The sequence below is a fragment of the Limanda limanda genome, chromosome 15, assembly GCF_963576545.1.
Source record: "Limanda limanda chromosome 15, fLimLim1.1, whole genome shotgun sequence".
Classification (NCBI taxonomy): Eukaryota; Metazoa; Chordata; class Actinopteri; order Pleuronectiformes; family Pleuronectidae; genus Limanda; species Limanda limanda.
Window position 1 is genome coordinate 5,328,201 of NC_083650.1, and position 24,408 is coordinate 5,352,608.

Consider the following 24,408-nt stretch of genomic DNA (forward strand, 5'->3'; position numbering starts at 1 on the left):
TTTGTTTCTGACGTACATTAATCACTAGAGTTTGTGTGGTTCTATAAGATTCAAATCCAAACACATTCATCTCTAATGTGTGTTTGTTGCAGTCAGAGCCTCTCAGGGATCTATAGTGTACGAGCTGTTGATCACTTCTCTGAATTGGTTGATTGTCAGAAGGTGTGATCGGCTCCGTCTCTACCTGCTGTGATTTCCTCTGAACTCTCTGAAAATCCGCTGTGTGTGTCTGTGAGGTTTCATCCCTGAGGAGACTCTGCAGGGTCACAGCAGCAGCATGAAACGAACGAGAAGGGTATTTTTCCTGCACCTGTGGAGTATTGACAGTTTGCTTCGTGATTCAGGTCATTTCCCTGTCGGTCTTCAGGCATCAACTCCAGCTTAGTGAAAGGTCAAGCTGCCGCTTCTTGTCTCTGGCCAGTGTCAGATAACACTGGTACAGAAGCCAGGAGGCTTGTGGATGTTTGTTTTTTACATCCTTCTGCACAGTGAGATACGAGCTGAGACATTTCTCTGTGATGAACCACACATCAGCTGATGAATGGCATCTGTTTACATCTGTGTGCCAACTCCTTTATTAGCTGAGAAGCTTCATATGGAAATTATTATTCTGTCCTATTCAAGTCATGTTGAGCTGAAGAGTTTCTCCATAAGAGATGCAGAGGAGATGCTCACACAGATCCTGACACTACACGGTTAAATCCCTCTTCAGCACTTCAGGAGAAGTGCAGCACGATCCCACTCAAACACTCTTCAGTTATAATTTCTCTTTCTAAAACACACACACACACACACACACACACACACACATACACACACACACACACACACACACACACACACACACACACACACACACACACACACACTGAGTCTATTGAGTCTTAGCTAATTGCAAAATTAGTTAATCGCATGAAAAAGTATGAGCGGCTTCCAGACAATTTCTACCATCAATCACCATGTGGTGTCTCTCTCTGTGTGTGTGTGTGTGTGTGTGTGTGTGTGTGTGTGTGTGTGTGTGTGTGTGTGTGTGTGTGTGTGTGTGTTTGTGTGTCTGTCTGTCTGTCTGTCTGTGTGTGTGTGTGTGTGTTTGTGTGTGTGTGTGTTTGTGTGCCTGTGATGCAAGCCAATTACAGTAAATGAGACAAAGGAGATTAAAAGCTCACATACAGGAAACTGAGGGTCATCATGCTTCAAACAGAGAGACGCTCATTATCGACACGACACATGTAACACACACTTGCACAACTTTCATGCAGAGACACAACTTTCCTCTGTTTGTAGTTTCTCACACCAGGCAACAGCTCCCTCTGCTGCTCATTGGATCCAAATGGTTCAAGTCCAGTCTGCACTTTAAACACCCACTGTACTCATTTGAGCCCTTAACAAGGGAGGAAGCCACAACAAGAGACACCATAGTAAAGGGATTGGATGCTGGTTGTGTCCAACTGGCTGGACTGGGAGGGGATTCGATGACATCAGGATGACTGACGAGCAGCGTGGGTTGAGTGACAGAGAGGAAATAATTAGATTAAACCTTCAGCATCACCCACAGCAGAGCAGACACCTTTCATTACAGCCAGAGGCTTTAAATTCAGTTGCTGTTGCATTAAAGTGGAGCTGAACTTGAGCCAAACTGTCAAACAGGAAGCCAAATACCCCGACCCGTCACTTTAATGGGCACCCGGTATCCAATACAATGATGTGAGTAGATGACTAATGACAGCAAGCTCGTGGCCAAAGGCTGGAAAAGGGACCTCATCCAATCTGATGCAATTTGCAGCAGCTCCCACAGAAACCTCTCTCCCTGACTGGGTTTCTGCTAAAGATCCATGAAACCTGTGAATGCACCGAAAACACGTTCTATTTTACAGCTTCCTGTCACTGGCACAGAGTGAATTCCTCTCTAATTGGTATAAAACAGCCTTAATTTACCAATCACCCTCGTCTGTGACAGATAATCACAGTCATAGTCAAAGCTTCTCTGGAGATTTAAAGCCACTAAAACGAAGAAGTCTAGAAACGTCTTTGACGTAGACACCGTAGAGCTCTACCATCATGGCATAACCTTCGCTGATTGGTGAGACTCCTATCACATGATCACCTTCTGGAGGAAAACAATTGGCTTTAGCCTCGTCTAACAATGGAGAACACATCATCCATTTAAAACTTCTCCTACCCTGTGGTCTTTGCTGACAGCTGTTGGGCAGTTAAATTCTTCATTTTACAATGATGCGGCTTACATGGGTACGAGATGAGCTGTTAGTGGAGCTTATTCATGCCTCTGCAAACCAACACACGCATGTTCAGTGTATGTCGGTCACTTGGTGTGTTTGTCAGGCTTGTTCCTGTGGATGGGGAAAGGAAATATATTGACGTAGCCTGAAGAGTTATTAATGATCAAAATCCTCCTGAGTTTCTTCACTTGAAGTTTCTTCAGCAGCTCAGATCTCAACATGAGCTTTGCCGGCTGAGAAATAAATATCTGGGAACTCATAAATAAAAGGAGAACAAGAGTCTGTCCAGCTTTAATGACACAAGTCGGACGTGTGGTGGAGACAAAGGGTCTTTACAGGAAACGAAGCATGAGGAGCAGCTCACAGAGCTTTGTTCAGCTCGGAGGAAAAGTCCACAGGAGCATTAATGAGGCTCTGTCTCTTCTGGGAGGATTCACTGTTTATCAGAGGGATTTGTTGGGATTAAATTGATGAATGGAAATCTTTGAAAACTGATGTGTAACTGAGTTTAACGTCCCTGGAACGTCATCAGTGTTTATGTGAATTTGCTTGTGTCTTTAAACCTGATATTACTGTGGAATTACCCTTTGGGTTAAATAAGGAACTGTTTCTTAGTTCATCTCTCTTTGCATCTATATCTATAGAACAAGGAACAGGAGTGTTGGAGAATAATTTAAAAATCGTGTCCATACCCAACAGTTTCCTTATTAAACCACAGTTAAATCATTCATCCAGATTTTTATTTTGAACTGCACCTAATTGCAGGCATCAGTCCCCTAAACCTAAGGTGAGATAACAAATATAAACCTCTTTGTGCAGCTCAAGGAGCAAAAGCCTCAGAGCCTTACATAGTTTGACCAGTGTTACTACAGACTTAATCTATACATCGGTCACCATGAAATTGAAAATGCAAAGACCGTATGGAGCCGGCTCCACTTTGAGCTTCCAAACCTTCAGATGTTGGAGTCAGCCTCTGTGTGTCTGCCCGTCCGTCAGCTGCTGCCTCATCTACCTCCATCTCAAAGGCAGTGAGCACACTTTGTATCCAATACAACACAAACTTCAATTTAATTTTAACCACCGCAAATGCACATCAGAAACCAAGCATGTAAATCCTAGCTTGTCATTAGTCAAAGTGCAGAGCAGAGATAACATAACAAACATCCATAGAGTCATTAACCAGATTCTTAAGGGCATTAAATCCACTTAGATGCACTTATGTAGTTTGTGAAAAGCGACCGCTGTGACCTCAGAGCACAGGAGCTGAAATGTATCAGTCAGCGATATTCTTTGTTCCAAGAAACCTGCACATTATGTTTTAATTTGTTGATGCTTTAATAATTTACACTTCTCATTTACCCCTGATCATAAGTCCATGAAGCTAGTGACTGGGGTAAAATGATTATGTGTGCGTTTAAGTGAAACGTGAGTGTGTGTGTGCTTCTCTTTGTGTGTGTGTGTGCATGTGTGTGTGTGTGTGTGTGTGTGTGTGTGTGTGTGGGTCTGCAGGAAGAAGGACTGGCTGATTCATCATCCTTTTGCAGACGTGCTTAGAAAGCAGCTCCCTGGATGTGGCTCCCTTCCCCTCCAGCATCAAATATTCAACACACACCTATTTCCAGTCGTTTCCCAGACGCTTCATCTCTACACTCATGCAGCCGCTCTTTGTAGAATGCTGATAGCGTTTACCTGCAAGCTGCAAGTCTGCTGAGGACCTTCCAACTCCTCTCTCATAGAAAACAAAGTGCAGCACAGACGCCTTGCATAAATTATTTCTGAAGCTGTGCACAATCAACGCACCAAACGGACGCAGGACATGTGAGGCAGCCATGATGCTGGTATACTTCCTGTACTGTTTTTTCACTTCATAAAATTATAAGACGTAAGAAATGAAAATTGCAATCACAATTTCTTAGAGCTCAGCGCAATAACTTCAAACATCTCATTTTGTTTAACCACCGGTTCATAATCAACCGTATTAAACAGAAAGAAGCTGAAAATTACTAGGACCAGCAAATTCCGCATCATCAACCTTGTTATACCAACACATAGAAGTTTTCTGCTAATTTATCCAGATATTAAAGTGTAATTGTCTTTTTCTCTGTTTTTGTTGAATATTTGCATAATTTTATGTACAACTTTTACAAAACATCACATGCTTTGCTAAAAACAAAGCAAAACAACAAAACTATTTAACCTCTACAGCTTATTCCAATTAATTAAATTCAATTTCAGTTGGTCCTACCTTTAACTCAAAGGATTTCATATTTCATCATAATCATATTTAAGGGAAACGACTCAGAGCAAAGACAATTTCGAGCCCTGCTGTTTGTCTCAGCCTTCTTCTATCTGTCTCTCGGACCTCGGCTCCATGTTAATCAGAACTTACGTGTTCTAGTTTGTCCTTCCTGCGGAGCCAGATGCCGGCTGAGTATTCCTGCTGCTGCACGGCTGTTATCACCGAGCTGCCCGCGATCCCGGGAGCCGCCACGCCGAAAGCTAACCCCTGACCCCTCAGGTCGTGGCCACCCATGGGCCCGCGGCTTCCTGGCATTTCAATGTAGCTAGATAGTTGGATCTCTTTCTGTCTTGATGAAGAAACTGGTTACGTTCTTAATCTCTTGTTGAAAGCAGAAGAAAACTCCTCTCTCTTCGGAGGCATCGTGTAAAGTTAGTGTCACTGCACCTTGTCCTGAAAGATGTGAAAAATCAACGAAATCAATAATCCAGTAATGGGTGGTGTTTTTCTTCTAGAGCAGTTTGCGGCAAGCATCCAGCTCCAAGATGAGAGCAGAAAGAATATGATCCTTGTCCTCGCCTTGTTTTATCACCACTTGACTTAAAGACACAAGATCTTAGTTCAAAGCTTTACCTTCCTCAAATGAAATGAGAAGTGGCTTTCTCTGACATCACACCACTGTGCTCGTAAAGTGGGGACATCCCTGTCTTCACCAGTTTTGGTAAATGTCCACAGGCTGTTAAAAATTCTCCTCCATGAAAGCAGGGCTTCACCTTCTCATGACAGCTGATCCCAGACCTGTGAGGCTCAGGGACTCAGACCATTCTGATCTGGGCTTCCACCGCTTCAGGCATCCCCAGTGGGAGTGTGTGTTTGTGTGTGTGTGTGAGGAAGAGGAAGAGGAGGAGAGAGGAGAAGGAGGGGCTGGAGAAACTCCAAGAAAGAGATACAATAAGAGAGGGGACAGAGGCAGGTGATGCAGACGATGGAGAGAAAGGAAAGTCCCTCCTGTGAGGCACCAGTGTGTCCTGATGACACACTCATATCTGCATCCCTCCTTTAATTCCTTTCACTCTGTCTCTCCTTCACTTTCCTCTTCACAGCCTCGTAACTCTTCTTCCTCGACCCTCATATTTGTTGCTGACCTCTCCTTCACTAGTACATATCACCTTTCTTCCCCCTGTAAATGTTCCAACTCTCTTTCTCTTGAACACTTGTTTGCTGCCTGGACGTAAAGATGTGTTTCTGGGGGGTTTTCAGCAACTTTTTCCTAACTCCAAAAGTTTTCCTCCTCTTTTCTTGCTCTCCCCTTTGACTCGATGGACAGGATGACAGCACATCCGCACCTCGGACTGAACGTACAGACAGACACACACACAGACAGGCAGACAGACACACACACACACACACACACACACACACACACACACACACACACACACACACACACACACACACACACACACACACACACACACACACACACTTTGGCACATCACGGCAGAGTGGTGCAGTGAGGCTGCAGCAGCTCTCCTTCCGTTCTTTGGCTTGGCTCCTTGTGCCAGAGAGGCAACAGAGCTTAAAACCTTTAATTAGCTTATAGATGGCATACGGGCAAACCCATACAGGCTGCATGCACACACACATCACACACACACACACACACACACACACACACACACACACACACACACACACACACACACACACTAATATCTAAATGTTGAAATCATTAGTGGCAAAAAGCCAAAGCACCTCAAGTCCCTGTAATGGAAACAATCCACTTTAATTGCATGCTTTCACTTACAGCGACTGCTGTTGAAATACTTTAACCTCAGCCGCAGAATACCACTGCAAAGATCAACTCAGCTTATTATATGAAAAAATATATGTGGTGTCCAATTATATTAAAGAAATATAAGGGAACTGGAGCTACCACTTCACGGTTCAATGCTTCCTGCCACGTCCAGCTGCAGCAAACCTGCTCAGGCACGGTCCCCTTCTGCTCCTGAGATAAAGTGTTGAATAATGGCCAGTGGAGGGATTTTGCAGAATATCATGATGTGTATTTGGAGATAAAATGTAATAGCTTCATCTTTTTAATCCAATCAAATGTTCGACTGAAAATGTGTCACAACCATCACATTATTTCTCGAGTTATGGCAATACCTCAAGAAATGAATCCTTGATCTTTGACCTTTTGCCACCAAATATTCATCAGTTGTTTCTTAAATCAGAGATAAAGTTGGAGAAATTCCTTCCAGTTGTTCCTGAGATATCGTGTTTATGAGATGTTCACATTGACAATTCATCAATCAACACTTTCATTACTGGCACGGTGGAAAAAGTAAATTGATGTATTTCCTTGAATTACATCATTTGTCATCCAGAAACAGACAAATATCCATTCAATCCAATATTCATTCAGTGATTTTATTTCCAGTGTTCTTTAGTGAACTCTGGAGGTTATGTTTTGACCCCTGTCTGTTTGTTTGTCAACAGGATTACACAAAAACAACTGAGCGGCTTTTCAAGAAACTTTGTGGAAGGTCGGGACAAGAAATAACCTGTTAAATTATGGCACAGATCACTTATTTTTTATTTTGCGATGTTTGACAGAAGATTTGACAATTTTACAGGTTTCCCAGGGAATGATTATAATGAGGGGACTGATGCCTGTGTGCAATTAGGTGCGGCTTGCTTGAATTTAAGGAGACTCATGGGAGATATTCACTCTTCTCATCTTCTGGAAATATTGTGTGGATGGATAAAGGGTTTTCAATTTTGAAAGAGAACACACAGCAGCATCAGATGTGTATCCAATGAAGTCATTTTCTCAGTGGTGTATTTGTCGCCTGATAAATTCAAATTCAATCTTATGATTCCGCTGTAAAAGTTGTGTGATACTAAGAATCAAAGTGAGACCAAACTTTGACCAAACTGAAACTTAACACAAACTGAGATACATTAGACACAGTCCTAGTTGAATGTTATCTCTGACATCTGGATATATCCCTCTGACGTCTTTATCCGTATTACTAAGCTTATTATTTCACAGAGACAAAGAATCCATATTACAGTTAGTGTCGTGTTGTCTAATGATCTAAAGTGGGAGGTGATTTTTTATGGCGTCTCAATAACGCTGAGTCACGCACATTTATGATTAAGCTTCACAAAAATAATAAATAAGATCTACGATTTTCTGCAGAAATCGTTTCCCACTGATTCAGTCCTGATGTATTCCAATCACATTTCCCCGAGCTGGCAGAACGCACTGTATCAGTGACCAGCAGAGGAAACGCTCCCTGAATACTGAACACCGAGGTTCATTAGGGAAGTTAACTGAACACGGGCCAACTCAAGCCACAACAACACACCCACTTTAAAAGCCTCTCTGGCTTGAACCACGGACAAATGCATTACACTGTGTGACTTTACAGGTGTGTAACTGAGGAAGAGCTTTGTGTGAACCAGTTTGAAAAACAACATTAAAAACACTCTAAAGACATTGCTCACTCTGCCGAAGCGTTGCACCGGAGGGACCGGTTCATCCATGACAGCCCGAGGAGAAACATCACACCCAGAAGCAGCAGAGCAGAAGTTCCTGAGGCAGAGAAGTGGTTATGAAACTATAATTCAGTGCTAGTGACACAAGGGGCAGCGGGGAGTAGTTGGTTCACTCGCATGTAATGAAAACAATCAATAACATTTCTCCCACCGAGATGTGTCTTGTTTTTGTTGACTTCATGTGAAGTGAGCGCAGTGTCAGTGTTAATCAGAGTACCTGTTCTGCACTGCATCAATTTACAGTTTCAAACGCAGGAAGTTTTATATTTATAACACAAATTCCTATTACTATAGATAATGTGATTACAACATTACAAAGACAAGAACGTTTTTAATATGTTACGCTGCATTTGTTCAGTTTCCTTAGAATCAACACTTTGCAACTCTGGTGAGTTTTTCATTTTTAACTTGTAAAGCACCCTGTAACTGTGTTTAAAAGTGTGCTGTATTAATGAAGTTATATTATTATATTATATTTACTATATTTCTATTATTATTATTATTATTATTATTAAAGGAACAGTGGTGGATCTAGGATTTTTCTGAATTAGGGGGTCACAAAGGGGCCACAATTTACACAGAATTTACTCCTTCCTCACTCTCTGTCCCCAGTTTACACTCACTAGGTGAAATGTCCCAAAAATATATTTGGAAAATTAAATAACAACCTGAACATATTCATTATGTAGCACTGTAATCTATAAATAACCCTACCCTATAAGTACTGATACATGAAAAATGTATAAGTACAGTAACAAAGTAAATGGACTTTGTTAAATCCCACCACTCACTGACTTCTAGATTCTAGTCAGATTTACTCATTGCATTAACAATGAAGTATAATTCAAAGTACTCCTCCAAGTCTATTGGAACAAAAACACTCTCCTGCTTTTATGTCTTGAACCTGCCCAGGGCTTTGTTCTCTCATCGCTTGAATTATAAAGCTCATATCTGCTAAAACAACAATTGAAGTTTATGTCTCTCCAATTTAAACAAAGCCCCTGCACTGTATGAATGTAATAACTCAGCAAGCCTTGTTAAATAATGGATGAGGCTTTAGTCCCAAAGCTGTAAAGTACTCGCTGAAATCAAGCTGACAGAACAAACCATCGCATACAGTGAATCTATTTGCTGCCCCTGAGGTTTAGGGCACACGAATGCGCATTATATTAAAGCATATGCCTCGATGACCTTTCCTTTACATGACTCAGCCAACTATGTCTCAGCCAAAATCAATAACCCCCCCTTTAAACCATCAACAGCCCACCTTACCTCCATCCCTCTGCTCAGCTCCCACACGCCTGCAGACCAGCGTTCAGTCTCTCGGAATAGAAGTACGCAAACTGTTTAATTCCAGCTTGGAGAGACCATTAAATACTGTAATCCAGCGCAGGTTGGTCCCGTGATAAGACCGATTCAGGAAAGGTTAATGGACTCTGTGTCTTGCCGAGCGTGAGGATTAAACATTTCCGAGGCCCCTCTGGAGGGAAACCGCCAAGTACAGTCGAAAAAGTGATAATTTGTTGTGGCAAGGCTAATCTTTTCAAATGAACCCAAAGCACAGAATGTCACAGACCTTCCTCTCCTGCAGTTTCTGTCTTTCTGTCTCGCCCCATCTCTCAATCACTGTCTTCTCTGACACGTCCTCTCTTGTCTTTCTCGCCTCCTGTAACTCCATCATTCACTCTCACGATAACACCCTCCATGTGAATCACACCTGTGTCCAGTCATCCCATTCATTTAGACTTTAACCCATGCAACACATCGTACGTCACCAAAATTGTGTTGCTGTATTCTGTCGCATTGTACTTTCCAATCCTTCCAATCTTTGTTCCATCCAGTTGTTGCAGTGCTGGCGACATATCGGTGTCAACTCCAGCACCTTGTTTCCTCCATGACACACTTCCTCTTTAATTATCTATTCCAACTCTCTCCTCGTCGCCTTTGCTCTCTCAGACAGGATCTCCAGCTCCAGTAATGAGCTCACACTGCATTGTCTCACAGGAGGCTGCCACTAATTAGACAGTTTCCTCGGAGCTGTGAGGTTTGTATGAACCAGTCCCTGCTAATAATATTTGAAATGAACTGCAACATGCATGAAAGCTTCTTCACCAATAACAAAAGAAATGACTTTATCCTGAACATTTTTGGGAAAATGGTAGATATGTTTAAAAATATAAGTTATTGCACATGTTTAGAATATTTGAGCGTCTGCTGGTTAAGTGATTGAAACATTCTGAAGAATCTTTGAGTTATAAAGTTGTAATGACTGTAATAAACCTAGAGTGAAGTTTTCAAAGTTTATAAGTATAAAAAGCACATGCAGTGTAGGAGACAAACCAGCAGAGGGCGGTGAAATACATTTTCAACCAAGTCAGAAAAAAAGGGAAGAAGACAGAGAGTCAACAACACGGAAGCTATGGCTGATGACAAGGTCGGTGCTCAACTTTATAACTTGACGCTACATTTACAGTGTAAATCAGTAAAGTTACTATATTATATATAAGTACGTCACTTTCACACCTTCATTAAACGAACATCAATTAGCTTAATTGACGTAAAACAAAGTGTAGGCAGGCTGTTCTTCAGCTGTAGTAGCGTGACTGTTAGCTTAATGCTGGTTGGCTCATTAGCTTCTGTAAATGAATGGAAGTGAGTGTTGTTTTAACAAGACACTTAAAGCAGGTGAAGTTAATGTGAGAATTAGCTCTTGGCTAACTGCTAGCCCCAAGTTAACGTCGCTAGTTTAAAGTTTAGTGTGATGTTGAAAAAGTGAGACAGACCTCACGTGAGCTTGTTATATCCACAGACTGTTAAAACTTGTATAAACATTTACTATTATGTTACATTTGAATGTGTATATATAAGTAAAATGTTCTGTTTTATGAAGCACTGGTCAAACCTGGGCTCTCTCTCTCTCTCTGTTTGTGTGTGTGTGTGTGTGTGTGTTTGTGTAGAATCCTCTGGGCCAGCTCAAGGACCTGGTGGAGTTAAAGGACCAGCTGGAGGACATCCAGAGACGAATGGAGGATGAGATTCAGGCTGGGGTTCCTCCAGTAAGTCTTACACTTAACGTCCATATAAGGACAGCTGAAAGAACATGAATACTACACCAGAGTGCAGATTTAGATGCACAACTACCAAGTACTTGATTTGATTCCTCCTTTTCTTTCTTCTCCAGGGAGGCAGTCTGCTCGCTTCTCCTTTCCTGAAGGGTTTCCTGGCCGGGTACATCGTCGCCAGGTTCCGCTCCTCAGCGTTGCTCGGTGTTGCCGTAGGAACATGCACAGGGATCTTCGCAGCACAAAGTTATGCCGTTCCCAACATAGAAAGCTCCATCAAAGACTTCATTAACAACCTGAAAGCAGGACGTAAGTGAGACGACGACAATAAAAGAGGGGGAGGATGAGAGACATCTACAAGAAGAGGGCACCAATACAGCTACAGACGGGAACAGATACGTATTTCAAAAGTTATTACATTGTTACACAAAGATGAGTAAATAGGAAAATTGTTGTCTTTCAGATCAGCTTCTAGGGTAAGGTTAAAAATATATATATTTCTGTTTTAAATTCATCTAGATCTTGTTCATTTGAACTATTGTTACATGGGAGATATCAAAACCCCCAGGAAAAGGGTTATAATTTAGTTATTTTAAATACACAAGATCAAATTTTCGTCATTTTGTGGTCTATGACTTAAATTTAGTTACGACTTGAAATCATTATAGCTGCTGATTTCTGATCCCAAGTCGTACTTAAAATTACAACAGGTCCTTAGCAAAGATTCATTAGACCAACACATGGTCTCATTATGTGTCAAATAGTGTTTTAAAGTAGTGTTTCTCAACCATTTCTATTCACAACCCACCGGTATAATCAGTCTGGTGGATGAAGTCTAAAATATATAATTTTATTTTGAATATATGCTTTTTTATCTTTCTCAACAACCTTCTGTTATAGCAGCTTTAAATAAAATGTATTTGAAGCTCTGGGGAGGATCAACTTACACCACAAGGGGATCCTTTGTGTAGAAGCTGTCAAAAGCCTTCATGTGCTTATAGGTCAATTTTTCTGTTGAATAATTTCTATTTTGAATTGTAGCCCTCGTCTCTGAAGATGTTCATGAAAAATCACTTTAGGTTTACTTCAGAGACCTGTCATTTTAATAATGGTAAAAAAGAAATATAATATTTCCTGTAAAAAAACTAATTCGAGAGTTTGGGAGATAGTTAGCAGAGCGTCAGATGAAAATATAAACAAAAAAAAAATGTAGTTTCTTGTTGCACTTGGGAATTCAAACTTGGAAGTGTGTGTTTAAGTACTTTATGTAAAACATATATCAACAGTGCCTACGCTGTGTGGACTTGATATGAATATCTCATGCCATGTGTGCAATAGCCTCTTCCTGCTGGGTTTTGGCTGCCTATTTCATATGCTGGAGACTGATTATTTTGCACTTCTGAAATGTTAGGATTGAAAGCTGTTTCGTTATTGTATATAAATCACTGATTGAACTATGAAAAGAAAATCAATGAAATTTTGACTATTCAATTTATTTCAAATGTGGTTCCTGTGTCACGTGTTGGTGTAGAGTACTTTCTGCAAGGTTTTGTTTTTCTATTTGAGGAAGAGAAAATTGAACTATAAAATTGATACACATTAATATTAATTAAATGTCCTTAACCAAGCTGTTAGGACAATAATCTGAAACCTAATGCACAGTAAAACACCTGAACTGTAGCAAATTTAATAATAAAGGAATATGTTTTATTTGTAAAGAGAGAATTGAATTTGTTTGGTTTCAGGGAGTTCGCTCTGTTTATGATGTAAAAGAGAACAACCTAAAGAAGTATGTGTTTTTCGCCACCTTTCATTTTCAACTGTTATTTGAGATACAAGTGCGTCATTGTAAATGATTCTCCAAAGACTATTTATATATGTAAACCTGAGAGTATATACTGATTTAAGAAAATTAAACCTTGTCTACACATCTTGACACATTATACAATGCATTCTTATCAAAGCAAAGAAATATACATAAATAGATTAATATTTTGCACTAAGATGGATTTGATCTTTTACATGACATTAGTTTACGGAAGTACTGTGTATTGTTGACATTAACGCACATTGCTGATCTGCACAGTCTCACCTGTGTTAAGTTTTAGCCAACAAGCCATAGATGAGAAACCGAGTTCAATCTGAGGTTTTGATCACTTTAGTTTTTACTTTAACTGGAAAGTGTGATGGAAAATAACTGGAACACAAACAACTTGTGCCTATTGACAATCATTGTGTTGTTGTCCTTATATTGCATGCTCTTATTTTTTGTATTTCCTGTTCAGCATGTGTTTGCTTGTTTTCTCTTGTTCTTTATTCAGTATCTTACTTTAAAGCTTTATGTGCTGTGGAGTCAGTGCCAGACGGGTCAGTTGATGTCCTTTACTTCACTGTTTTATTGAAAGATTTTCACGGCTGCACGTCAACGCAGAAGTTTTCAACTTGACAGTGTGAAACTCCATCACAACTTTGTAAAAGAAAACTAGTGAAACTGTCTTTTATAAGGTGTATTTGTGTTCTTCGAATAAAACGGGAAAATATAGTTTACACTTGTCTCAGTTGTTCCTGATTGTGTCCAAATGTTTGACTATCTATCTATCTATCTATCTATCTATCTATCTATCTATCTATCTATCTATCTATCTATCTATCTATCTATCTATCTATCTATCTATCTATCTATCTATCTATCTATCTATCTATCTATCTATCTATCTATCTATCTATCTATCTATCTATCTATCTATCTATCTATCTATCTATCTATCTATCTATCTATCTATCTATCTGTGCTCCATCCCACCATCTGAATGGGAAGAATACATTTTAATTTTATTGACAAACGTCAATCATCAGATTAATGAAGAAATGTAATTTTTTTTGTAGGTATTTAAAATGTCACTTTAAAAACAAGAAAAAAAGGTGTACTTTCCCTTTAAGAGATCCGGGCGTTGTGATTGGTTGAACCGGTGATGTTGCAGGAAGCAGAGACACAGCAGCTGCGAGCATCTTCAAACTATTTCACCCTCTAAAGCGATATCAAGGTAAACTGGTGGTTTAACCCGAGTCAACCCATGCTAGTAAAACAAGGACATCCATGAACCTGCTCAGCTGTGGTTGCACCTAACCGGAAAACTCTGCGAGTGTCAGCGTGAAGCGGCAAATTTGAAATAGCAGCTAACCCCCGTAGCCCCGTGTTAACATAGCTAGCAAACATTTCTCCTTAAATGTATATGAATGATACCGTTAGCATCGGTAATAGCTTCCTGCTGTCTGTTTAATGCTAACCTGCTGGGTGGGAACATGCTGCTAACGCTAGCTTAGCTGTGGGTGACGTGGCATTCATCGTTTTTACGTGATTAAACCTCGTGTTACACTGAAATTGCTCCCTTTCCTAAACTGTCACTTAGCTAAATTATGTGATTCATTACCAACGCTGAAACCTTGATTCTAAGCTTCATTACTACACTTGTTCTCTAACAGATGATGCGAAAGCCCCGAGCAACAACATGCAAGGTGTCCCAGTACAAAGACACGGACTCCGACCTGTAAGTGACTTTCATTTAATTCATAGCATTTAGCATTTCTATCCGAGGATAATCCACTTAATGCAAAACATCATGCGTGTGTTCAGGGTCTCTGGGGCAGCGTGGGGTCTGTCCTCACTGTTGGGGGTGGAAATATAGGCATTTACTATGTTAACATAAATGATACTATATAAATAAGCTTGTGCTATCTATCTATCTATCTATCTATCTATCTATCTATCTATCTATCTATCTATCTATCTATCTATCTATCTATCTATCTATCTATCTATCTGTCAATAAATACAGGTTTGGCACTCATGGACCCTCACAAATTCATACAGTGTATTTCATCCCACGCTTTCTTCATCCCACAACACTCGCACACTGCCAGCACAACCATCAGGGGAAATTTGGGGTTCAGTGTCTTGCTTAAGGACAGTTTCACATGTGGGACGGAGGAGCTGGGAATCGAACCACATACCCTCTGTCTTGTTAGAGTAGTTTACCTAACGGCTTTTCCTTCCTGCTGTTCATACTCTACCATCAGGTCCTTTATCCAGACGATCAGTAGCGATGAGGACAGTGATGAGTGGAGTCCATCTGAGCCAAAGTCAAAAGCACCCAACAAGACTGCCAGGGCCCCTGCTGCAGGGGAGAAGAAAGCAGCTGTCAAGAGAACTGTGAAACCGAAGCTGCCAAAAGCACCCAAAGAACCAAAACCTCCAAAAGAACCAAAACCTCCAAAAGAACCAAAAGCACCAAAAGCTCCCAAAGAACCAAAAGCTCCCAAAATGCCTAAAGAGCCAAAAGCTCCCAAAATCCCTAAAGAACCTAAGGTTGTTAAGCCGAGGGCGCCGCGCAAACCTGCAGCAGAGCGAAAAACACGGGTGCCTGCAGCGCTCAAGGGTTCTGGTGGATCTGGGTTGGCCGGAACAAAGAGGAAAAAGGCTGATAAGGCTGGAGAGGTCAAAGGGGAAGAACAAACAGAGGGATGGAAGACTGAAGAAAGGGGGCCAAGTACTGGTATGAAAGAGGAGGTAGGAGTAAGAGTATATCTGTATATATGCATACTCAAATACACACATACCTTGATGCCAACAAGAAGATGTTAATAGGCAGGAGTTACTTTTCAACAAAGTAGATTTCCTGCCAATAATCTCTCATATTCTTTTGAGCCTTTTAAAGTTTTCAGTTGTATCTTTCTGTTTCTTGTTTTGTAGAGGTTGTCATTTATCGTGTCAGGAGCCAATGAGGCCGTCAGATGGGCAGATGAGGGGACATCACTCGCTGGTCTCAAAGCAAAGAAAGAGGAAGTAGAGGAGGAGGATTTCACATTCGATGAGCCCTGTCTAAAGAAGCAGAAGACCAGCGGTGCCTCCCTGGGACGACCGACTGCTTTACCACAGGCAGTCGCACAAGCTCATATGAATGAGCTCAATATGAACTGGAACTTACAGGAGGTACTGTTGGGTTTCATGTGTGAGTCTATATTCTTTGTAACATGGTTGAAGCAGTTTAGCAGGTGACATTGCCTGTCCCTCACTGAATTATTAGCATACACTTAAAATGAGTGGATGTTTTTTTTCAAAGTGACCCAGGTGCTCACTTATGAAGTTGCTCCCACCAAAAGCAACACTGATGTTGTTTTACATTCACATTTCTGCCTCTGTGAACAAGCAAACTCCTAAATTCACTAGGACACTGTTTCCAACATGGCAATTTATCTCCCAGAAATAATGCTGATAATAGATGACCCATTTTAATCAATATATTACAACATTGAGGGACATCAGTGCAGATTTCAGATGCCTGGTCCGGGAGTGGATGGAAATATCAACAGACTTAACCATTTCCTGTCATGTGCACTGATAATAACACCTTGCTTTAAGTAGCTGTCCAGTCAGTGAGAGTGGCCATGTCTCAAGCACACTTTCATGTCTAAATGCTCTCCATCTGTATATTCACCCTTATGTACTGATTGTGAGATATTAACAATGGGCAAACACATGAACCATTTTATCGTCTACATGTCTTTACCCTCAGCTGGTGTCCGTCCTGACATGTGTGGAGAAGTGGGTGTGTGTAAATATCATTCGTCTGCTCCGTGAGGAGAACACGGTGCCGTTCATGGTGCGCTACCGCAAAGAGCAGATAAACCATATGGATGCCGATGCCGTCCGGGACGTCCAGCTGATATATGAGGAGTTATGGTAGGAACCATTTTCAGGCAAACAAAAAGTAAAAAACACTCAAACACATTTTTCATCCACTCACTTGCTGGCACAGTTCTTTTCTCATATGAACTGAGCAGGAGTGGGGTCCTTTCCAGACTTTGGCCACTAGATGGTGCTGGTGGTCAAGCTTTAAATCCTGGATCAGTTTTGTGTGTGATTGTTTGACAAGTGTCTTACTTTATCTTCCGTGTGTGTGTTATAATTTTTTATCCATTTTTCTTGGTTTTTGTGTATATGTGTGTGTGTGTGTTTTGCTTCAGCACCCTGGCTAAGAAGACCCAGTCTGTGATTCAGACCCTGAAGAAAGATGGAGTTTTGACAACCGAGTTGGAACAAAACTTGAGGAGCTGTCGATCGGCTGATGACCTGGATCATGTGGTTAGAATCACATTATGAATTCCAATATTTTAATTTGAGATCTAAATGTTATCACATGTCTACACCTGAATGAATCTCTTACACCTTTCATGCTTCTGTCTTTGTAGTATTCTCCCTATAAAAAAGGAAGTAAGCTCACAAAGGCTCGCAAAGCCAAAGCCCTTGGCCTTGAGGTGGCTGCCTCTGCTCTGCTGGAAAAACCTCACACTCTGGATTTACAGACATGGGTAAAACCTGATACTCAAGGTAAAAGATGAGCACACACACTCAAAATGAGGAGTTTTAAATATAAATTGACTGAAAGCATTATTTCCACCCAAGAGCTCTTTGGATTTGTTGACCTTTCCTTGTGCTAGACTTATTTTTTTGAAATAATAGGTCATGTTTTTCCCCACTTTTATTCAATTGGTTTAGATGTGCAGTCTTATACCCACATTCATGCATAAATAAATAATCATATTCAATTATGAAATATTTTATTTACACCCTGTTGAAATTATATTTCTACTTGCAGATTTATAGAGCTCATTAAAAGTCACCTATATAGTATTTTTTAGATTTACAGTATTTATGTGTTTATGTGACAGGTCTTTCCTCGGTGGAAGAAGTGGCCACAGGTGTGGAGCATATCTTGGCTGATATGATCGCCAAAGACCCGGAGACACTCACCTATGTAAAAACATTGTGAGAACATCCACATGCACACAATGTTTCTTCATTGGTGTTGTTTTGTACATTGAATCATTTCACTTTTCTCCCGTGTGTCTGCCTTCCTGGGATCGAAGTATTTCACCCTCAATTGATTCTCTCTGAACTTCCCTCTCGCTGTGTCAGGTGTGAGAACAGTTTTGTGACCCTCCAGTCGTCTGTGTCCAAGTCTGCGCTGAAGGGAAAAGAGCAGGAGAAGACCGACCCAAGCCGACGAAAACCAGGGGCCCAGCAGAACAAAAACATGGATATCGACAATTTCCAACTCTACGCTGACTACACCAGCAATGTCCAACGCATCCAGGCTCATCAGGTAGTCATCTCCATTCATTTCACTTTTGATAGTATCAGACAGTACGGAGACAGATCAAAAATTGTTTTTTCAACACAAGGGTGCAGTTAAGAATCAACTTACCTCAACCGGTGGTTATTTACAGACTCGTCTGGCCAGTTTTTTAAATATATCCATTCCTGTTTTTAATTAATTATTGAATACCGCTGTATTCCTTCCAACAAAAGCATTATATCAAATCTTTTTCTTTTTATATCAAGTGTAATTTCTTAATTCAAGTATTGTATTGAAGTCTACATTTTTGTATCATGACAACTCTATATTATTTATTTATTTATATATTTATATATATATATATATATAAATATAAATATATCTATATCCAATACATGAACAAAGTTGAAAAAACCTTCATAGCCACATGTTTACTGTGTCTAATATTTAGTGAACTTAATTGTATCTGCACACCTGTTATCTAGAGAACTTTAACCTGTTGGCTCTTGTAGTCCTGAATCGTGTATAACACACAAACACACACACACACACACACACACACACACACACGCACACGCACACGGACACGGACACGCACACGCACACACAAATGCACACCATCTGTTTGTGTTTGTGCCATTTCTGTCTCCTTCGTGTGTGCTGCTTCTGAATGCTAGTGTTGTCAGTCGCAGTTAGCCTTGTCTGCGCCTCCACATTTACCCCTCCTGTGCCCTGCTCTGCCTCCTCTGCTCCCCCCCCGTCCCTCTAGTGACTGGTGGGTTACTCAGAGTTGGTCCCGGGCCTCATGTGTCACCATAACTTCCATCACCCGCTGCCTCTCTGCCACATCACACTCTCTGGCAACCGCACTCTGCCCTACAGTCATACAATCACATACACACACACGCGCACACACACACACACTTGCTCACACACGCACACACCCGGCAAGTCCCCTCGTTCTCTCCTCTTAACATATGTGACATGTCCCCTGCCGACATGCCATTGGATTAGGAAGCTTTGATTGACAGGCGCTCTCCTGTAGTGACAGCCACTGCTGCTGGGCCCACAGGCGGACGGAGGGGTGTGGAGAGGGAGTGGGGGTGGTGGAGGGAGGGAGAGAGTGAACAGATGAGCGACGTTGAGGTGCGTCTGTCACTTATCTCTCTTGCTCTGCTCTGATCTGACTGTCCCCCCCCCTCTTTTTTCCGATGAAGCCCTCCAATCCACTGCCCTCCTCCCCTCTTCCCCTCTCCTCTCCTTATAATAATAATAATACATTTTATTTCACAGCACCTTTCATGTCACTCAAGGACGCTTTACAATTTAAAACAGGAGCAAACAAATAACAAAACAATTAAAATTAAAAGTGCAAGTAAAAACAGCATGGCAACTACAGTGAGAATGCAATCCTGAAAAGGTGGGTTTTGAGAGAGGATTTGAACTGAGGGAAGGAGTCAATGTTTCGGATGTCAGGTGGGAGTGAGTTCCAGAGTTTGGGAGCAGAGCGGCTGAAAGCTCTGCTCCCCATGGTGGTAAGCCGGGCAGAGGGGACAGTTAGATGGATGGAAGAGGAGGATCTGAGGGAGCGGGTGGAGGTGGCAGTGTGAAGGAGGTCAGACAGGTAGGGAGGGGCAAGGTTGTGGATGGCTTTAAAGGTATGAAGAAGAATTTTAAAGTTGATACGGAAGTGAATTGGAAGCCAGTGGAGTTGCTGTAGGATGGGGGTGATGTGGTGGAACGAGGGGGTGAGGGAGATGATACGGGCAGCTGAGTTCTGGACCAGTTGGAGTTTATGGAGGGATTTCTGGGGGAGACCAAAGAGGAGAGAATTACAGTAATCGATACGGGAGGTGACAAGGCTATGTACAAGAATAGAGGTGGTATGGGGGGTGAGGGAGGGACGGAGGCGATTTATGTTACGGAGATGGAAGTAGGCGGTGCGGGTGGTGAGGTTGATATGAGATTTGAAGGAGAGTGAGCCATCGACGATGACACCCAGACTCTTTACCTGGGGGGAGGGGGAAACTATGGAGCTGTCAATTGAGAGGGAAAAACTGTCAACTTTGAGTAGAGTGGATTTAGTACCGACTAAAAGGATTTCGGTTTTATCACTGTTAAGTTTGAGGAAGTTTGAGGTGAACCAGGTATGAAGTGCAGAAAGGCAATCTGTCAAGGATGAGGGAGGAAGAATGGAGTTGGGTTTGGTGGAGAGGTAGAGCTGGGTGTCATCCGCGTAGCAGTGAAAAAGAATATTGAATTTACGGAAAATAAGGCCAAGGGGAAGGAGGTAAGTAATGAAAAGGAGGGGACCCAGGACAGAGCCCTGGGGGACACCAGAGGAGACAGGGGACGGTTGGGAACGGAAGGATTTGAGTTGGATGAACTGAGTGCGGTCTGAGAGATAGGAGTGGAACCAGTCAAGGGGGATGCCAGTGATGCCGATGGAGGATAATCTGTTGAGGAGGATGGTGTGGGAGATTGTGTCGAAGGCCGCACTCAGGTCAAGGAGGATGAGGATGGATAGTAAACCGGAATCAGCTGCAATAAGGAGGTCGTTGGTGATTTTCAGAAGGGCCGTTTCAGTGCTATGGCGGGGACGGAAACCAGATTGGAACTGTTCATATAAACTGTTTTGAGATAGATGGGAATGGAGTTGAGAAGCAACGATTTTCTCAAGTATTTTGGAGATGAAAGATAGGTTGGAGATGGGGCGGAGGTTATTAAAGTTGTTGGGATCTGAACCAGGTTTTTTGAGGATTGGGGAGACAGCAGCCGTTTTGAGGGGTGCGGGAAATGAACCAGTAGTGAGAGAGGAGTGGATGATAGCAGCAATAAGAGGGAGCAGTGAGGGGAGGCAGGATATGACCAGGGCAGTATGTGTCTCCTCTCCTTAGTATGCGGGGCCTTTAATTCGATGACTCGTCTTTGTCACGGAGTGTTAATCCACAGGCTGCTGTGACCCTGCGAGCTGTCGGATTCCGGCTAAAATGAACCTTTTCTAGCCGTCAAGTTGGCGGGAAGTGGGAGCAGGTGGGAGATGTGTTTTGACAGGAGGCATGTGTGTGTGTGTGTGTGAGTGAGCACACACTTGCCTGGTTGTTGAAGTAAAGGACGGGAATGCTTGTATGAATGAATCAGTAAAAAGTGATGTGGTCCAGAAAACATACAAGTTCACCTGTAGATCGTTAAAAACTGAGACGTACAAAGACAAATATGTATTTTTTTATAGAAGAAGGATTAAACGTGAACATTTACTTTTCACTGTCTGCTCTTTATGAATATAAATATATGTCTGAAACTAATGCGGATTTAAAAAAATCTTAAATCCATCTGCAGATCATGTTTCTGTTCATTGATTAATTACTTTATCTGTAAAATGCTCAGGATGGTAATCATTTTACAATTAAATAGGACAGAAAAAGCTAAAGATTGTTATGGTTCAGAACCTGGAACCTGAGTCTGTAGGTATCTTTTCTTAAAAAATGTTTTTTCCACATCAAGTATTTTGATGCTCGGGTCATTAATTAAGAATTTTAATTGAATGTTTTAACCCCCCTGATGTTTGACTTGTTATATAATTATTTCTATTAGTTTTATAAAGTAATTTATATTAAGTGTGTATAAAGCTCTGGTATTCAATGTGTCTCAAAGCATGAACCCTATGACATATCTGGTCGAGGAGCAGAGCTCTGATTTAATTCCGTCAGATTTGATTTGAAACTGTCTTGGAAGGCTACACATTTAGCTTATAGCTATTAGCAGCTGGTATGTGCTGGAGTATGCCAGAGTGGATTTGTTGAATGTGCAGTGAGCTACTTTTAATGCGATTTACGTTTTGATCAACAGCAGTTTAGCGCTCCGGTCTGGGGCTCCCCTGCAGTGGAGCTCGGGTAAATGGAACTGCTTCATCAATTAAACACTGATTTTTGATGGACAGGTGGGGAAAAAAAAAGTTTATTTCCCCACTGTCAACCTCTCACACAAATACGAGTAATAGTGGTGTGAGTGTGTATATCTGTTTGTGTGTGTTGCTTTAGAGGGTCTCACAGGATGTTCAAGTATTTTTGTCTTATGTGGTGCTTAACATAAATATGTTGTTTCTATATTGTAAAATATAGTAAATTATCCAGAGAGTTTAAAACAAGAAACAGCAGTTATCAGTGATATTTTCTATTTTAAGGATCCTAACAAAACATGTGCAAGGTAACACTTTTTAAAATCCGTCTATATTTCACCCCCTTCTGCCTTTTTCTTCAATATTTAGTATTTGCAACTGAGATAATTAAATGAATTGTAAAACTTTTAATTAAGGCAAAATAATGTAAAGCTTTTCCTATCTCCATGGATCTGATCTGAAGTTGGTTGTTCCCTCATAGCCTGCACCATGCTGTGTTTGTTTTGGGGTACAATAAGAGCGTGTAAAAGAGACAGAGGACCTCCCATTAACACACTTTTTTCATAATCTAATCCCAAGTGGACGCCTGTAAGTGGAGATGTGATTTCACCGAAAACTCATCTAGCTCCGATCAAATTTTTTGGCGTAGTCTGGGCCGATCACCCAACACACACGTTAATGTCTCATATGAACGGAGCCTGTTCTCTCCAAGAAGCCAGTGTGTTTATCCAAAAAACAAGTTGATCAGGCTGAACCATGATCCCTTCTTATGCTCTAATGTCAGTGTCTATGAAGAATATTGTATGGTGCGTGCAGTTCTTTTTATAATCCTCTTGCACCAGCAGAGTGAAGCCTTACCTTGTAATATAGGGCTGCTTTGCTACAAGTAAGATTGCCACTCACTTTTTGGCCCCAGCTGACACAGTGCTGTGGCTCCTTGTGTCTGTATGTGTGTGTTTGTTTATCCCTGCTACGTTGGATGGATAGATGTGTTGATGACAGTATTCCTCTAAAGAGAGGGTGATCGAGACAAGGAGACAGATAGAGAGAGGGACGCTCGCTGGCCGGCTGCCCTCCCTTCGGGGCTGGTGGGAGGACGAAGGGGGCATCCAGGAGACAGTCTGTCTGGTCTCGTCAGGGTTTGGCCAGCACTCGGCTACCTGTCACTCGTGGCCCATCAAACAAGCAAACACACACTTCTCACTCTGTCTCACATCACCCTTCCTTTCAGATCACTCTCTGTGTCCCGCCATTGACCTAATGCAGGCGGAAACTGAGAGATGTGCTCATAGACACTGTTATTTATCATTAGCGAGGACAGTGGCCCGCTTCCAGGGAAAACAGAGCTAAGAAACATCTGTTATGTGGCAGCAAGTTTAAGGACATATACATTTTTGGTTGTTGAATTTCAGGACGCACAGCAAAGGTTTATGGTGGAGGTCATTAAGGGTGCATTGATTTTCAGCAGTGCTCATTTGTGTTTTTCGCAAAAAAACAAATCCTTGAATCGTTGGATCTTCATAAAAACTTGTTAAGAACGGATAATTGATAGTTTGGGGGGGTGTGCGTGTGTTGAGGCAGTTGACTTTTCAAGTATTTTGACCAACAACCGACCTTTTTTGGCTACGAGACTTTTTGCTACAGGTGCTCCTCTTTCTTGATATGTTGCATTCACCCAACACTGCTTCATAAATGAAAGACAGTCGTGTAAAGACTGGTTGCGCAAAATGATCGAATATTGAATCCTAAAAAAAGCAGATTTAGCAAAGTAGTTTTTATTTTACCACTTTAATATCACTCCTGGCTTTTCCCCGAGAGTGCCGACCAGACGGAGGTGTTGTCCCTCATTCCTTGGACAGCATGTTAAACTTCAGTGCTTTGATGAAGATTGTTTTAGAAATGACATCACAGTCACAGCGGCGGCCCCGGGCGGAAACATGCCAACAGAAGAGACATTTTCCTTTCATCATAAGTCAAGAAGCTCGCTGCATTAATTCTCGCGTCTGCCACGCCATTAGCTGTGTTTTTTTATTTCCGTGTGTGCGAGTTGCACACGGGTGCAGCGCATCCGAGGGTGCTGCTGAGTGGTAATGGTTGTGGCACCGTGTGTGTTTGTGTGCGTGTGTGTGTATGCGATTTGGGTTAGGTGGGGGGGGGGGGGGGGGGGGTGGTAGGCCTTGCGGTCTGAGCGCTGATGGTGGCGTAGTGGTGGCATTTGTCAGCTCGCTTCTTCCGCTTGGGCTCCAGATTGACGTCTTGTTTCTTGCTC

At 41.8% G+C, this 24,408-nt stretch overlaps 2 protein-coding genes across 2 annotated transcripts in view; both read left to right on the top strand.

Annotated features, from left to right (window-relative positions):
* Nucleotides 1-10,435: 10,435 nt before the first annotated feature.
* Nucleotides 10,436-13,652, top strand: LOC133020465 (SLC35A4 upstream open reading frame protein-like). The gene is made up of 3 exons (XM_061087032.1): nucleotides 10,436-10,477; nucleotides 11,001-11,099; nucleotides 11,225-13,652. The coding sequence occupies exons 1-3, from the start codon at nucleotides 10,463-10,465 to the stop codon at nucleotides 11,420-11,422; spliced, it is 312 nt and encodes a 103-aa protein (XP_060943015.1). The 5' UTR covers nucleotides 10,436-10,462; the 3' UTR covers nucleotides 11,423-13,652.
* Nucleotides 13,653-14,084: 432 nt separating this feature from the next.
* Nucleotides 14,085-24,408, top strand: part of srbd1 (S1 RNA binding domain 1) — a 47,616-nt gene continuing 37,292 nt past the window's right edge. Inside the window, exons 1-9 of the mRNA XM_061087457.1 lie at nucleotides 14,085-14,149; nucleotides 14,589-14,653; nucleotides 15,183-15,672; nucleotides 15,856-16,095; nucleotides 16,679-16,845; nucleotides 17,130-17,247; nucleotides 17,355-17,493; nucleotides 17,835-17,931; nucleotides 18,082-18,268. Coding sequence (XP_060943440.1) covers nucleotides 14,589-14,653; nucleotides 15,183-15,672; nucleotides 15,856-16,095; nucleotides 16,679-16,845; nucleotides 17,130-17,247; nucleotides 17,355-17,493; nucleotides 17,835-17,931; nucleotides 18,082-18,268 — 1,503 coding nt within the window. The 5' untranslated portion in view covers nucleotides 14,085-14,149. The remainder of the gene's footprint in view (nucleotides 14,150-14,588; nucleotides 14,654-15,182; nucleotides 15,673-15,855; nucleotides 16,096-16,678; nucleotides 16,846-17,129; nucleotides 17,248-17,354; nucleotides 17,494-17,834; nucleotides 17,932-18,081; nucleotides 18,269-24,408) is intronic.